This window comes from Anthonomus grandis, chromosome 17, assembly GCF_022605725.1.
Source record: "Anthonomus grandis grandis chromosome 17, icAntGran1.3, whole genome shotgun sequence".
Lineage (NCBI taxonomy): Eukaryota > Metazoa > Arthropoda > Insecta > Coleoptera > Curculionidae > Anthonomus > Anthonomus grandis.
The window spans coordinates 17451493-17468071 of record NC_065562.1 but is presented as its reverse complement, the minus strand read 5'-3'; the positions used below and the strand labels follow the sequence as shown (position 1 = coordinate 17468071).

The following is a 16579-nucleotide window of genomic DNA, read 5'->3' as shown; positions in this document are numbered from 1 at the left end:
AGGAATTCTACTAAAAAAGTTTCCAGTTTCTGTCTGGAAAAAGATGAGAAATGCCTGAAGAAATGAGAAATCTCGTCCAGGCAGTTGTAAATTAAGTTTTGAATGCCTAAAAGAAATCTCTTAGGCGTCTATAAAAAATGGAAAATCATACTTAAACAGTTAAAATTTTAATTTTTCTTGTTTGGAAAAAAATTAAGTTCCTTTAACTGCCCGGAATAAATAATAAATTACTCTCTGGTAGTTGGAGATTCAGTTTTAACTGCCTGAAAAACAAAAGAGAAATGCCTGAAGTTGTCTGGAAAAATGAGAAATATCGTCCAGACAATAGAAAATTAAGTTTTGCATGCCTGGAAAAAAGATCTCTTAACCGTCTATAAAAAATAGGAAATCATACTTAAACAATCGAATTTTTTAATTTTTCTTGTCTGGAAAAAAAATAAATTCCTTCAACTGCCTGGAATATATAATAAATTACTCCCAGGTAGTTGGAGATTCAGTTTTAACTGCCTGAAAAACAAAAGAGAAATGCCTGCAGTTGTCTGGAAAAATGAGAAATTTCGTCCAGGCAGTTGATGATCACTCTTATATGTATTTCTAGAGAAAATTCTTTCAACTGCCTGGAAAAAATAAAAAATTACAAACAGTTGACGGTTTAATTTTGACTGCCCGAAAAAAATAACAAATCTAGTCCAGGCAGTTGAAGATTTACTTTTATGGATCTGAAGCAAATTCTCTCAACTGTTTAGAAAAAAATTTAAAACTACGTTCAGGCAGTACAAATTTGGGTTTTGATTGCCTGGAAAAAAAATTAAAATTACTGCAGTTTCCTAAAAAATAAATAAATGTCGCCCAGGCAGTTGAAGATTCAATTTTAAATGCCTGAAAACATTTCTCTCAACTGCCTAGAAAAATTAAGAAATTTTAAGTTTGACTGCCTGGAAAAAATAATACATTTTTCAACTGTCTGGAATAAATAACAAATCACAAAAGGCATAAAAGCAATTCTCTCAACTTCCTGGAAAAAAATAAATATTCCTTCAACTGCTTTTTTTTAGACTTTTTTTAACTATTTTTTCTACTACTCACTAATTTAAAAAAAATTTATAAGACTTATTTCCATTTTAGTTTATGTGAAGCTTTGTCCATGAGATTTTTGTATCTTGGATAATAAGAGCATTTTAAATTTGACCTTTAGCTGCCTGAACAAAAGGAAAATCTCGTCCAGGCAGTTGAAAATTCAACTTGAAATGAATGAAATGAATGAAATGAATGAAATGAATGAAATGAATGAAATGAATGAAATGAATGAAATGAATGAAATGAATGAAATGAATGAAATGAATGAAATGAATGAAATGAATGAAATGAATGAAATGAATGAAATGAATGAAATAAAAAAATTCTCTTAGCTACCTGGAAAAATTAAAAATTACAGAAAACATGTACCTCAACTGCCTGAAAAAAATGAGAAATTATGTCCAGGTAGTTGAAATTTCAATTTTGACTGCCTGGAAAAAATAAATAAAATTCCTTTAACGGTCTAGAAAAAATAGAAAACGACATTCGGGTAGTTAAAGATGTAGTTTGATCGGTATGAAAGAATTCTCTCAACTGCTTGGAATAATGAAAAAGTACGTCCAGGCAGTTGAAATTTGAATTCTGAGTGCCTGGAAAAAAATTAAAAATTCTCTCAACTGCCTGGAAAAAAATAGGAAATGACGTTCAGGCAGTTGAAGATTTAGTTTTATGAGCCTGAAAAAAATTCCCTCAATTGCCTGGAAAAAATCAAAAATCACGTACAATCAATTGAAATTTTAAATGCATGGAAATGAAAAATCATTCAACTGCCTGAAAGAAATGAATTTTAGGCAGTTGAAAACATATTTAAGAATTATATCAGAAAAAAATAAAAAATCAACTGCCTGGAAAAAATAAAAAATTATGTTCAGGCAGTTGAAAATCTAATTTGAAAGATCAGAAAAGTCATTTAGTTCAACTGCCTAGAAAAAAAGAGAAATTATGTTCAGGTCATTGAAATTTCAATTTTGACTGCCTGGAAAAAAATGATGTAATTTAATGAGTCTGAAAGAATTCTCTCAACTGCTTGGAATAATGAAAAAGTACATCCAGGCAGTTGAAATTTGAATTCTGAGTGCCTGAAAAAAATTAAATTTCTCTCAACTGCCTGGAATAAATAAAAAATTTCGTTCAGGTAGTTGAAGGTTTAATTTAATTAGCATGAAAAAAATTGCTCAATTGCCTTAAAAAAATGAAAAATCACGTACAGGCATTTGAAATTTTGAATGCATGAAATAAAAAGGGAAAATTCAGTCAACTGCCTGAAAGAAATGAAGAAATGAATTTTAGGCAGTTGAAAACATATTTAAGAATAACATCTGAAAAAAATTAAAAATTATTTTCAACTGCCTGGAAGACACGACATTCAGGTAAAAAGGGTTGAAAAGTTGTAAAAAATAAAAAGTCACTTCTAAGCAATTAAAAATCCAATTTCTTAATTTTCATTGAAAATTAATTTTGAAATGTTTGAAGAAAATGAAAAATCAACTGCCTGTAAAAATTAAGAAATGAGAAAAAATGTGTAGAATTTAAGAAAATTTCCTAAAAAAAATCGAAATCATGGACTTATAATCACGTTTTATTCTCAAATCCATCTTCAGGAACGCCACTACATTGTCCTAAAAGAATTATGAAAATATTATGTTTAGTTTTCAAGTTATGACTAAAAATGTTAGTTGCAGATGTAGTTTTAATTATATTCAAATAAATGGCCAAAAAATTCAAAAGAGATCGTTATTCTTAATAAAATAAAAAAAAATTATTTTTATTATAAATTAGTTATTTGTGTTGTGTATATCTTTTTTTCTGTCTGGAAAAAGATGAGAAATGCCTGAAGAAATGAGAAATCTCGTCCAGGCAGTTGTAAATTAAGTTTAGAATGCCTGGAAAAAAGATCTCTTAAGCGCCTATAAGAAATGAGAATTCATACTTAAACAGTTGAATTTTTTAATTTTCCTTGTCTGGAAAAAAAATAAATTCCTTCAACTGCCTGGAATATATAATAAATTACTCCCAGGTAGTTGGAGATTTAGTTTTAACTGCCTGAAAAACAAAAGAGAAATGCCTGCAGTTTTCTGGAAAAATGAGAAATCTCGTCCAGGCAGTTGATGATTTAGTCTTATCTGGAGAAAATTAGTTGAACTGCCTGGAAAAAATAAAAAATTACATGCATTTTAAACCTCCGCAATTCCGCACAGATAGTTGACACATTAATTTTGTCTGCCTAAAAAAAATAACAAATCTAGTACAGGCAGTTGAAGATTTACTTTTATGGGCCTGAAGCAAATTCTCTTAACTGTCTAGAAAAAAAAAATAACTACGTTCAGGCACTGTAAAATTGAGTTTTGATTGCCTGGAAAATAATTAAAAATTCCTACAGTTTCCTAAAGAAAAAAGAAATTTCATCCAGGCAGTTGAAGGTGCAATTTTAAATGCCTGAAAACAATTTTCTCAACTGCCTGGAAAAAAATAAAAGATTCTCTCAATTGCCTGAAAAAAATAGAAAATCACGGCAAAGTAGTTGAAAATTCAGCTTGAAATGAATGAAATGAATGAAATGAATGAAATGAATGAAATGAATGAAATGAATGAAATGAATGAAATGAATGAAATGAATGAAATGAATGAAATGAATGAAATGAATGAAATGAATGAAATGACTGAAATGAATGAAATGAATTCAATCTAAGGGGTCAAAAAATATGTACCTTAACTGCCTGGAAAACATGAGAAATTATGTCCAGGTTGTTAAAATTTCAATTTTGACTGCCTGGAAAAAAATTTAAAATTCCTTTAACTGTTTAGAAAAAATAGAAAACGACATTCAGGTAGTTAAAGATATAGTTTGATGGGTATGAAAGAATTCTCTTAACTGCTTGGAAAAATGAAAAAGTACGTCCAGGCAGTTGAAATTTGAATTCTGAGTGCCTGGAAAAAAATTAAAAATTCTCTTAACTGCCTGGAAAAAATAGGAAATGACGTTCAGGCAGTTGAAGATTTAGTTTTATGAGCCTGAAAAAAATTCCCTCAATTGCCTGGAAAAAATGAAAAATCACGTACAATCAATTGAAATTTTGAATGCATGGAAATGAAAAATCATTCAACTGCCTGAAAGAAATGAAGAAATGAATTTTAGGCAGTTGAAAACATATTTAAGAATTATATCAGAAAAAAATAAAAAATCAACTGCCTGGAAAAAATCAAAAATTATGTTCAGGCAGTTGAAAATCTAATTTGAAAGATCAGAAAAGTCATTTAGTTCAACTGCCAGCAAAAAATGAGAAATTATGTCCAGGTAATTGAAATTTCAATTTTGACTGCCTGGAAAAAAAGATGTAGTTTAATGGGTCTGAAAGAATTCTCTCAACTGGTTGGAAAAATGAAAAAGTACATCCAGGCAGCTGAAATTTGAATTCTGAGTGCCTGGAAAAAAATTAAAATTTGTTCAACTGCCTGGAATAAATAAAAACTTTCGTTTAGGTAATTGAAGATTAAATTTAATGAGCCTGAAAAAAAATGCTCAATTGCCTTGAAAAAATGAAAATCACGTACAGGCAATTGAAATTTTGAATGCATGAAAAAAAAAGGAAAAACATTCAGTCAACTGCTTGAAAGAAATAAAAAATTAATTCCAGGCAGTTGAAAACATATTTAGGAATTATATCAGAAAAAAATAAAAAATCAACTGCAACTGTCTGGAAGAAATCAAAAATTACGTACAGGCAATTGAAATTTTGAATGCATGGAAGAAAAATTGAAACTTCCTTCAACTGTCTAGAAACAATAGGAAATGACGTTCAGGTAGTTAAAGATGTAGTTTGATGGGTCTGAAAGAATTCTCTCAACTGCTTGGAATTATGAAAAAGTACATCCAGTCAGTTAAAATTTGAATTCTGAGTGTCTGGAAAAAAATTAAAATTCGTTCAACTGCCTGGAATAAATAAAAAATTTCGTTCAGGAGTCTGTAAAAAAATTCCTCAATTGCCTTGAAAAAATGAAAAATCACATACAGGCAATTGAAATTTTAAATGTGAATGCATGGAAAAAAAATGAAAAATCAGTAAACTGCCTGAAAGAAACAAAAAAATTATTCCAGGCTGGATAAAATAATTTTTAATTTATTTATAAGAAATCTTTTCAACTGCCTAGAAGACACGATTTTCAAGCAAAAAGGGTGAAAAAGTTGCAAAAATTCTGGGAAAAATAAAAAAAATCATTTTCGTTAGAAAATAAAATTTTTAATGTCTAAAAAGAATGAAGAATTAACTGCCTGGAAAAAATGACAAATTACATCCAGGCAGTTGATGATTCAATGGTAACTACCTAAAAGAATGAGAAACTCTCGTCTCGAAAGCACGCCTCCAAAATCTCGAAAAAAAAGGTATTTAAAAAAAAAAGCAGGTATTTTAAATTAATTAAATTAAAATTAAAAGCATCTTTGCTCTTTAAAAATATCTAGTTGCTACAACAATTTTTTCTTTTTTAATATTTTTTAATTTACATTAAACTTACATTACATAAAACTACATACATGATCTTACAATACTTACAACATAGACCGCACCCAAAGGCATCACCAAACAGGCCACCATCAAATCCGCCATAGCGAGGGAAACAATTAAGTAGTTGGCGACGTTCTGCAGGTTTCTTTCCAACACTATGGCAGCGATGACAAATACGTTTCCTGCGAAAAGAATAACTAATTTCAGTAAAAGAGGGTCGAAACTCACTTCTCACGTCTTCTTACGGGAAAGGAAAGGAATAAATCCGTCGGGGTGAAATTTTTAAAATTTCCACCCTAACGGATTTTATTGGTTTTTACTTTAATGGTAGAAGGGGTTTAATTTAACGGATATCGCCTAACCGGTCTGGCATACAAATTGTATGGAATAACAGATATTTTACGGTTATGGCCCGCTTTATTTAGGCCCGTTTATCCAATTATTACGGGGAATCGTGCATAACTTTATTGGATGCGACGGACGTTTCTTTATTAATATGCGCGATTATTAGATTTTTAATTGTTCGCTCATAAGGTTCTTAATTATTGATATTTTTTGAGTAAATTTGATTAAAGGGGTATTTGGGTTCGTTTTTAGTTTCTTCACGGTTTTGTTTTTGTTTTTTCTAGGTATCTCAAGTTCAGGTAGTTAAAATTGAATTTTTTAAGGCGTCCAAGCAATTAAGCACATTTTTAAAAAAAAGTGAAATTTTCACACTACTTAAGAAAATTACTGAAGCAGTGTGAGTCATATTTATTTTTTTAAGGCAGTTGAGGTCTTATCTGTAAAACATGTGACTTTTTAAGATTTTTTGTAAGCAGTGTATTTGATTTTTATTCAATTGCATTTTCACATTTGTAAACACTCGTATTTGCCTCGGAGTTAAGAAAAATATTATTTTTTGGGGCAATGTCATCTATTTTTTGTTTTTTTGGGCAGTGTATTTTATTTGTATTCTAAACAGGCATTAAAAAAAATGTTTGTATAAAAAATCGTATTTTCCTGAGAATTAGGAATTTTTTTTTTGGGCAGTGTAACTCATTTTTTATTATTATATATGCTTTCTTGAGATGAGTGAGTTTCTTTGAGCAGTATATTAAAAAAAATTACGTTAAAAGTGGTTTTAAATTACATTTTTTTTTTAGGTAAATTTTTTTTGAGCAGTGTAATTTTCATTTTTTTCTTTTAGGTAGTTGAGGTTTTTTCGTAAAAAACGGTGCTTTTAATAATAATTCCCGTTTATTTCTTTAAGGAAGTTCAGACTATACTCCTAAAAAAAGTTACTCTTTAAAAAAATGTATGTCAACTTTCTGAGAGGTTTGGTTGAGTTTTTTTAGGGCAGTGTAATTTATCTTTATCTGAGACAGTTGAGGTCTTATGTGTAAAACAGGTGAATTTATAAAAAAATATTTTTTTAAGCAGTGTAATTTACCTATTTTTCTCTAAGGCAGTTTAGATCTTTTCTCTAAAAAGGTGACTTGAGAAAATTGATTTTTCTTAAGCAGTATATTTTATTTTAATTTTATTTAAGCCGTTGGTGTTTTTTTTTTTAATCGTATTTGCATCAGATTTAAGATCACTGTTTAAATTTATAAATTAATACAAAAATTAATTACACTGCCTCAAAAAAATATATTTTTCTGAGGCAATTACAATTTAAACATTATTACGGGAATTGTGCATAACTTTATTGGATACGACGGACATTTCTTTATTAAAATGCGCGATTATTAGATTTTAATTTTTCGCTCATAAGGTTCTTAATTATTGATATTTTTTGAGTAAATTTGGGTTCATTTTTAGTTTCTTCACGGTTTTGTTTGTTTTCTAGGCATCTTAAGTTCAAGCGGTTGAAATTGAATTTTTTAACCGTTTGTGATTCACCTCTCATACTGAGGGTACTAATTTTTTCCAAGACATTGAAGTCATTTCTCTGTTACTTCAGGCAGTAGAAATATTTCTTTTATTCTCTAGGTAGTTGGAAGAATTCCTCGATTTTTTTCGGTAAGAATTCTTAAGCGATAAGCGTCTAATTGAATCATTTATTACTTAACAAATAATTCTTCAATTACCTGAAAGTAATTTCACATTTCTTCCAGGCAGTTGAAGCCATTTCTCTTTTTTTCCAGGCATCTAATGTATTTTCTTTTTACATCCAGGTAGTCCAAATTAGATTTTTAACTGCCTGGAAGTGATTTTTTTTTAGTCCAGGCAGTACTCACTTCTTCCTAAAAGATGAAGGCACTTTTCAATTTTTCCAGGCATCTGAACTAATTTTTTTTAATGTTTTATAATATTGTTGGGTTTTCATTCATTATTTAGTTATTGGCTATTATTTCACTGTGATAATTTATCTTTTAACGGGCATTGTCTGTATCTATGGTTTGTCTGAGGTCTCGCACATAAAAGTTTCCAAAATTTTAAAATGGGATTAAACTTATTGATCCCTAATTGGATCATTAATTACAAAAAAGTGTTTTTTTTAATGAGTAAAACTTTTAAATTTAAATGGAACTATCTGGAAGTTATTTTATCCAGGCAATTTTTTTTACCAGCTATTTTAAGGAATTTTTCAATTTTTTTTTGAACACATTTTTTTTTAATTAATGGAATTTCTCAATTTTTTTTGAAGGAATTTTTTTCGAGGTAATTGAAGAAATTTCCAAATTTTTCTAAGCAGTCAAAATTCAAGTCACACTTGTCTTGAAGTGATTTTTAAATTTTTTCCCAGGAGAAAAAGGGAAATGACGTCAATTTTCCTTTTTTTTTTCTAGATGTCTGATGTTTTTTTTTACTTCCAGGCAGTCACAATTAGATTTTTAAGTGCTCGAAAATGATTTTTCTTTTAGTCCAGGCACTTGAAGGCATTTCTCATTACTTCCAGGTAATTGAAGGCAGTTTTTTTAGGCATCGCGTAATTTGTTTTAATGTCAGGTAAGAGAAATAGAATTTGCCCTAAGAGTCAATTTATCCAGGTAGTAAAAAGCATTTTTCCTAAGAAATCGAAGAAATCTTCTTTTTCTTTTCTAGGTAGTTAAAATTAGAGTTCAACTGCCTGGAAGTAATTTTCTAATTTTTTCAGGCAGTAAAACGAATTTTGCTCTAACTATCTGGAATATTCAGGCATATAAAACTTAAAGTATCTTTTAAGAAATTGCTATTATAAGGGTTGCCTGAAACTTAATTCCCACTTCTTTCTTCTAGGCACTTAAAGGTATTTTATATTTTTTTTGTCAAGCTGTTGTCCGAAATTTTTTCTTTTCAGGCAATTTATTTAGCTGCTAATTTAAGGAATTTTTCATTTTTTTTTGAACGCAGTTTTGTTGGAGAATTATAGAAATTTCTAAATTTTTTCAGGCAATTTCTCTCTGATGAAAAAATGCTGAAACATTTTCTGAAATTAGAGTTCAACTGCCTGGAAGTAATTTTCTAATTTTTTCAGGCAGTAAAACGAATTTTTCTTTAACTATCTGGAATATTCAGGCATATAAAAATTAAAGTATCTTTTAAGAAATTGCTATTTTAAGGGTTGCCTGAAACTTAATTCCCACTTCTTTCTTCTAGTCAGTTAAAGGTATTTTTTATTTTTTTTTAAGCAATTATTTAATTTTTAGGCAGTCACTTAGAATTAATTTCTCATATTTTTCAGATAATTGAAGCCATTTTCCATTTTTTATTCAGGCATTTGAGTGTATTTGTCACTTCCAGGTAGTCAAAATTAAATTTCTAGCTGCCTTAAAGTGATTTAAATTTGAAGGCATTTCTCAATATTTCCAGGCAGTTCGAACCTTTTTTTAAATTTTCCAGACAATTAAGGGATATTTTTCTTTCAGTCAGTTAAAGCAGTTCACCCTTACTTTTATTTACAACTGCCTGGAATGAATGATAAATTCCTTTAACTACCTGGGACTGATTTCCTATTTTTTCTCCTGGTAGTTCAGGTCAGTTGAAGCCATATCTCAGTTTTTCCAGAACCTCTCTCTTACTCACTCACTTCTTACGTCTTTACTGGAGAGGAAAGGAATAAATCCGTCGGGGTGAAATTTTAAAAATTTCCACCCTAACGGATTTTATTGGTTTTTACTTTAATGGTAGAAGGGGTTTAATTTAACGGATATCGCTTAACCGGTCTGGCATACAAATTGTATGGAATAACAGATATTTTATGGTTATGGACCGCTTTATTTAGGCCCGTTTATCCAATTATTACGGGAATTGTGCATAACTTTATTGGATGCGACGGACGTTTCTTTATTAATATGCACGATTATTGGGTTTTTAATCGTTCGCTCATAAGGTTCTTAATTATTGATATTTTTTGAGTAAATTTAATTAATAAAGGGGTATTTGGGTTCGTTTTTAGTTTCTTCACGGTTTTGTTTTTGTTTTTTCAAACTTTGAGATACCTATCAAGTTCAGGTAGTTGAAATTGAATTTCTTAAGGCGTCCAGACAAATAAGCAAACTTTTTATTTAATTTTTTGGACAGTTTAACTCCAGAAATAAAAGTGACATTTTCACACTACTTGAGAAAATACTTTATTTCTTTAAGGCAGTTGAGGTTTTATCTGTAAAACAGGTGACTTTTTAAGATTTTGTTTAAGCAGTGTATTTAATTTTGATTCAGTTGCATTTTCACATTTGTAAACACTCGTATTTGCCTCGGAGTTAAGAAAAATATTATTTTTTGGGGCAATGTAATCTATTTTTTATTTTTCTAGGCAATTGAGGTCTTTTCTGTAAATAAGTTACTTTTTGAGAATGTTGGTTTTTTTGGGCAGTGTATTTTATTTGTATTCTAAACAGGCAATAAAAAAAATGTTTGTATAAAAAATCGTATTTTCCTGAGAATTAGGAATATTTTTTTTGGGCAGTGTAACTCATTTTTTATTATTATATATGCTTTCTTGAGATGAGTGAGTTTCTTTGAGCAGTATATTAAAAAAAATTACGTGAAAAATGGTTTTAAATTACATTTTTTTTTGAGGTAAATTTTTTTTGAGCAGTGTAATTTTCATTTTTTTCTTTTAGGTAGTTGAGGTTTTTTCGTAAAAAACGGTGCTTTTAATAATAATTCCCGTTTATTTCTTTAAGGAAGTTCAGACTATACTCCTAAAAAAAGTTACTCTTTAAAAAAATTTATGTCAACTTTCTGAGAGGTTTGGTTGAGTTTTTTTAGGGCAGTGTAATTTATCTTTATCTGAGACAGTTGAGGTCTTATGTGTAAAACAGGTGAATTTATAAAAAAATATTTTTTTAAGCAGTGTAATTTACCTATTTTTCTCTAAGGCAGTTTAGATCTTTTCTCTAAAAAGGTGACTTGAGAAAATTGATTTTTCTTAAGCAGTATATTTTATTTTAATTTTATTTAAGCCGTTGGTGTTTTTTTTTTTAATCGTATTTGCATCAGATTTAAGATCACTGTTTAAATTTATAAATTAATACAAAAATTAATTACACTGCCTCAAAAAAATATATTTTTCTGAGGCAATTACAATTTAAAAAAAAAATAAAAAATTCAAATGCCTGTACAAAATCTCAAATAAAATACACTGACCAAAAAAAATCAAATTTTTCAAATAGTGTCTTTTTTACAGAAAAGACCTGCAGAAATAAAAATAAAATACACTGCTCAAAAAAAAATTATTACTTTTAAAAAAATATTATTTTTTGAAAAATATATAGGTCCTTAGTCCTATATTGGTCCTTATTAATTTATTAACATAAGAATTATTGCTAATTAAACAATTGATTTATCCGATTTTTTTGCTTCAGTTGAATATATTTAGTAATTAGTCCTTTTTTGTAGAAAATACCGCAACTACAAAAACATTAGAAAATTGAAAAATATGTTTTATACACTGTTCACAAAAAAACTCAAATTTGAAAATAAAAATTTTTTGAAGAGATCTCAACTGCCTAGAAAAATTAGAAATCGATTATACTACTCTGAAATTGATTTTTTTTATTTTGCAAAAACGATTTTCCAAAAACAAATACAAACAAAATACACTGCCCTAAAGAAGACACCTTTTTTTGAATGAAACTTTTGAATTTTTTTGAAAGAAATGATCTCAACTATTTGACGGAAAAAATTTACTGATTAAAAAAGTCTCCTTTTTATCGAAAAGAAATAAATATAAATTACACTGCTCTAAAAAATAAAATTAAACGTCATTTTTTTTGGAAATAAAGTCTCAACTGTCTGGAAAAAATCAGTCTATTACACTGCTTTAAAAAGTAATATGTATTCTACTCCTATATTTCTCAACTATAAATTAAGTACACTGCTCCAAAAAACGGATTTTTTTAAATTATGGTGCAAATACGATTTTTTTAAAAAGTTAATTTTTGTACAAAAATGGCATCAATTGAGTTGAAGAAATAAAGGTAAATTACACTGCTCTAAAAAAATTATGCTTCTCAGGCAGTTGAAATTCATTTTCTCAAAAAGTCACTTTTTTTGGAATTAAGATCTCAATTACTTAATTTTGAAGTAAACGCGAGTAAAAAAATTATCCGTCTTGAAAAAATATACTGCTTGAGAAAAAAGTCAGTTTTCTGATAGTCACCTGTTTAACAGAAAAGACCGCAACTGCCAGGAAGAAATAAAAGTGAAATACACTGCTCAAAAAAAACTAGATACTTTTCCAAAAATTATATTATTCGAAAAAATAGGCCTTTGGTTTCAACTGCCTGGAAAAAATACACTGCTTACAAAAAATAATTTTTTTCCAAAAAATTTTTTTTGCAGAAAAAGCCTCTACCTGAAGGAAGCAAGAAGAATTAAGATCTCAACTACTTAATTTTGAAGTGAACGCGATTAAAAAAATGTATCCTCCTCAAAAAAATACACTGCTTGAGAAAAAACAATTTTCTGATAGTCACCTGTTTAACAGAAAAGACCTCAACTGCCAGGAAGAAATAAAAGTGAAATACACTGCTCAAAAAAAAACTAAATACTTTTCCAAAAATTATATTATTCGAGAAAAATAGGCCTTTGGTTTCAACTGCCTGGAAAAAATACACTGCTTACAAAAAATATTTTTTTTTTAAGTTTTTTTTTGCAGAAAAGGCTTCTACCTGAAGGAAACAAGAAGAATTAAGATCTCAACTACTTAATTTTGAAGTAAACACGATTAAAAAAATTATCCGTCTCTAAAAAATACACTGCTTACAAAAAATATTTTTTTTCAAAAAGTTTTTTGCATAAAAGGCCTCTACCTGAAGGAAACAAGAAGAATTAAGATCTCAACTACTTAATTTTGAAGTAAACGCGATTAAAAAAATTATCCGTCTCTAAAAAATACACTGCTTGAGAAAAATCAATTTTCTGCTAGTCACCTGTTTAACAGAAAAGAGCGCAACTGTCAGGAAGAGATAAAAGTGAAATACACTGCTCAAAAAAAAAATTAAATACTTTTCCAAAAATTATATTTTATATTATTCGACAAATATGCCTTTGGTTTCAACTGCCTGGAAAAAATACACTGCTTACAAAAAATAATTTTTTTCCAAAAAATTTTTTTTTGCAGAAAAGGCATCAACTCCCTAAAGGAAGCAAGAGGAATTACACTATTCAATGGAAAAATCAAGTTCTCAGATAGTCAAAGTGAATTGAAGAACAGACCTCAACTGCCTATAAAAATAAAAAAATCAATTACACTGCTCCAATAACACTATTTTTCTTAATTTTGAGACAAATACGATTTTTCAACTGCTTGGACAAAAATACAAGTAAAATACGCTGCCCAAAATAAAATAATTTTTCCAAAAATTCACCTGCTTTACAGATAAGACCTCAACTGCCTTGAAAAAATAAAGATAAATTATACTGCTCTAAAGAAAAACTAAACTTCTCAGGAAGTTGACATACAGTTTCATAAAAAGTAAATTCTAATAATTAAGCAGTGTAATTTATTTTTCCTTCAAGTAGTCTTTTTGGAAAAAAAAAATTTTTTGGGCAGCGTATATTTCTAGGCAAATGGAATTTTTTTTTAATATAAACTGTACATATTTGCATCAGAATTTAAGACAAATATTTATTTATAGATTAATACAAAAATTAATTAAACTGCTTCAAAAAAAAATTTTTGTTAGGTATGCCTTCAAAAAGTCCCTTTTTTACAGAAAAGACCTGAGCTGCATGGAAGAAATAAAAATAAAATACACTGCTCAAAAAAATACTTTTAAAAAATAATATTGTATTATTATCTTTTTTTCTTCAAAGTAGTCGAGGTATTTTCTCGAAAATAGTTGACTTTTTGTGAAAATTCTTTTTTTTTTTGAAAAATCGCATTTGCTTTAGAATTAAGGACAATATATTTTTTTGAGATGAATTTTCTCAAAAAATTACTTTTCTTATCAACAAGGTGATCCAATTTAAAATCACCATAATAATTTTTCAGTTGATATTAGACCTTTAAGTGCTCAAGTGGGCATAATAACTGGGCAAAAAAATAGAGCGTATTTCCCGAAAGCTTTAAAAAGCGAACCTAATGCGCTTTGCCCCTCCCGTCTGTCGGATTCAATAAGCGAAATCCTTTTCCAGTTTGGCATTTTTATTCCCATCGAAACATTCCCGACAGGATCGCCCTTATTCCTCCCCCACTCCACGACCCTTAACTGGAATTTTAAATTTGCCGCCCTTTGGTCCCATTTCCTTGGCCCATTCGGCATGTTTTTCCATGTATTTTTTTTTAGGCAATATTGTACGGTGGCAAATAACGTTCTCTCATATTCCCTTTAAAGGCATAAGGGAATATTTAATTAAGAAATAGCGCAGTATTAAGACGACGTGCCTGGCAAAGCCCCATGGATTAGTTTTACGTAATTAAAGTGTTATATATGGAGGTTTTTGTTTGTATATGAAGAGGGGGTAGAGAAGGGAAGCCAGCCCTTGTGCTGTCTGTTTTAATTATCAAACATCCCCGAAAGATAATTAGAATTTAATGTGAAGTTAATTAATAATTTCATTAATGTAATGCTACCTTTATTAAGTCCTTAGTATGATTTATTATATTATATTTATTGCTTGAAGAAATTCAATAAAAACATTCCAGGCATTTCTGAGACGTTGAGAACTTAAGAATCAGTGCCTTAAACTGCCTAGAAAAAAACACTCGAATTCCTGTTAAAACTTAAATTTTACTCTCCTTTTTCTTATTACTAGTATTCAAATAATTCCATCTAAGCCTCTCAAGGTATTACGCCAGACAGTATCTAGAGTTTCCCGAAGTTTTTCCTTTTCAAAGATCAAGGGAAACTTTTAAAGCTCTTGGAGAACCTCAAGTCGTAACTGAAACTCAGTTGACTTTCCCCCCTATTTATTTCTGTCCAAAAGTTTCACTGTAAAATAGCTAACGCCAAATTTACCTCTGAATGTACATTAATGATCGATGCGTCACATCCAATTAAGTTATGCCCACTGTGGGATGTGAACCGGTTTCAAAGGAAAAGTCCGATAAGAGGAATAACTTCCGCCTAATTGAATTGGTGTAAATTTTTTGCGACACTCGGTCTAATAAATTATCCAGGAAAAGGATCCAGTCATTCTTTAAACGTAGATCCCTTCGCCTCTCTCTGGAGGTTTTTCGGGATTTCGGATAAGTGCTTACGGGCTTTTTGTTGCCTTGTTTAATGGCCCATTATTAATATGAATCTATTGATTTTTTTTTCTGGATTGGATGACTAAGATAAGTATAAAACGGTTTTTTGAAAAAAATACAAGTAAAATACACTGCCCTAAAAAAACAGTTTTTTTTTAAATCTTTTTTTTTTTTACAGAAAAGAAGATTTTTTTGGGCAGTGTATAAAACATTTTTTCTACAAACACAATATTAAATTTTTTTTTAAATTTTATTTCTTCCAGACAGGTCAAGTCTTTTCTGTAAAAAAAGGACTTTTTGAAAACAATTAATTTTTTTTGGTCACTGTATTTTATTTTAATTTTTTACAGGCATTTGAATTTTTTTTTTTTTGAAAAAATTGTACTTGCTTCAGAATTTTTTTTTTTGGAGCAGTGTAATTAATTTTTGTATTAATCTATAAATTTAAATAGTTTTTTTTAATTCTGAGGCAAATATGATTTTTAGAAAAAAAAATTATTTAACTGCCTGCAAATATTCCAAATTAAATACACTGCCCAAAAAAATATATTTTTTTGGCACAAATTTAATTGACGGATAAGAAATTACACTGCTTAAAAAAATCAAATTCTCAGGTGACAGAAATGAATTTTTCTGAAAAAGTTTTTTTTTTTGTAAAATTTCCTTAACTACCTAAGAAAATTTCAATTACACTGCTCAAAAAAAACAATTTTCCTTATAATCACCTTTTTATGGAAAAGGTCTCAACTGCCTTGAAAAAAAAAGGAAATTACACTGCTTGAAAAAAAAAAACAAAATTTAGTAACTGACATGGTGAATTTTACAAAAAGTCTCTGTTTGTTTTTTTTGGAAAATATCCACTCAACTGCTTGGAAGAACTAAATATTTAATACACTGCCCAAAAAAACTCAATTTTCTCAAAAAGTTCTTTTTTGTAGAAAAGCCCCAACTATACAAAGGACAAAAGATACATTACACTGCTCCAAGAAAAATTTTAATACGAGAAATTTCTTTTAGAAAAAGATATTTTATACACTGCTCAAAAAAACTCAATCTTTTAAAAAAAGGATTTTTTTTGAATCTATTATACCGCTCCAAAATTTTTTTTTTTTTATTTGCAAAAGCGATTTTTTAAACACAAATACAAACAAAATACACTGCTCAAAAAAAACCCTAAGAAAGGCTCCTTTTTTGTAGAAAAGACCTCAACTACTTGAAAAAAAAATACACTGCTTAAAAAAATTCTTAAAAATTCTTCTTTTTGGAAAGAAAATTGACTTAAAGAAATAAATATAAATACACTGCTCCAAAAAGTTACTCCAGTTATTTTTTGGACTTAAAGTCTCAATTGCCTAGAAGAGATAACTCTATTACACTGCTCTAAAAAATGATG

General features: G+C 28.8%; 1 protein-coding gene across 5 annotated transcripts in view; it reads right to left on the bottom strand.

The window, feature by feature from the left end:
* The window catches only part of LOC126746287 (5-hydroxytryptamine receptor-like), a 278830-nt gene that overhangs the window by 48347 nt on the left and 213904 nt on the right, over positions 1 to 16579 (bottom strand). For all 5 annotated transcript variants that reach the window (XM_050454459.1, XM_050454458.1, XM_050454457.1 and 2 more), the window contains exon 5: positions 5628 to 5761. In XM_050454459.1, coding sequence (XP_050310416.1) covers positions 5628 to 5761 — 134 coding nt within the window. The remainder of the gene's footprint in view (positions 1 to 5627; positions 5762 to 16579) is intronic.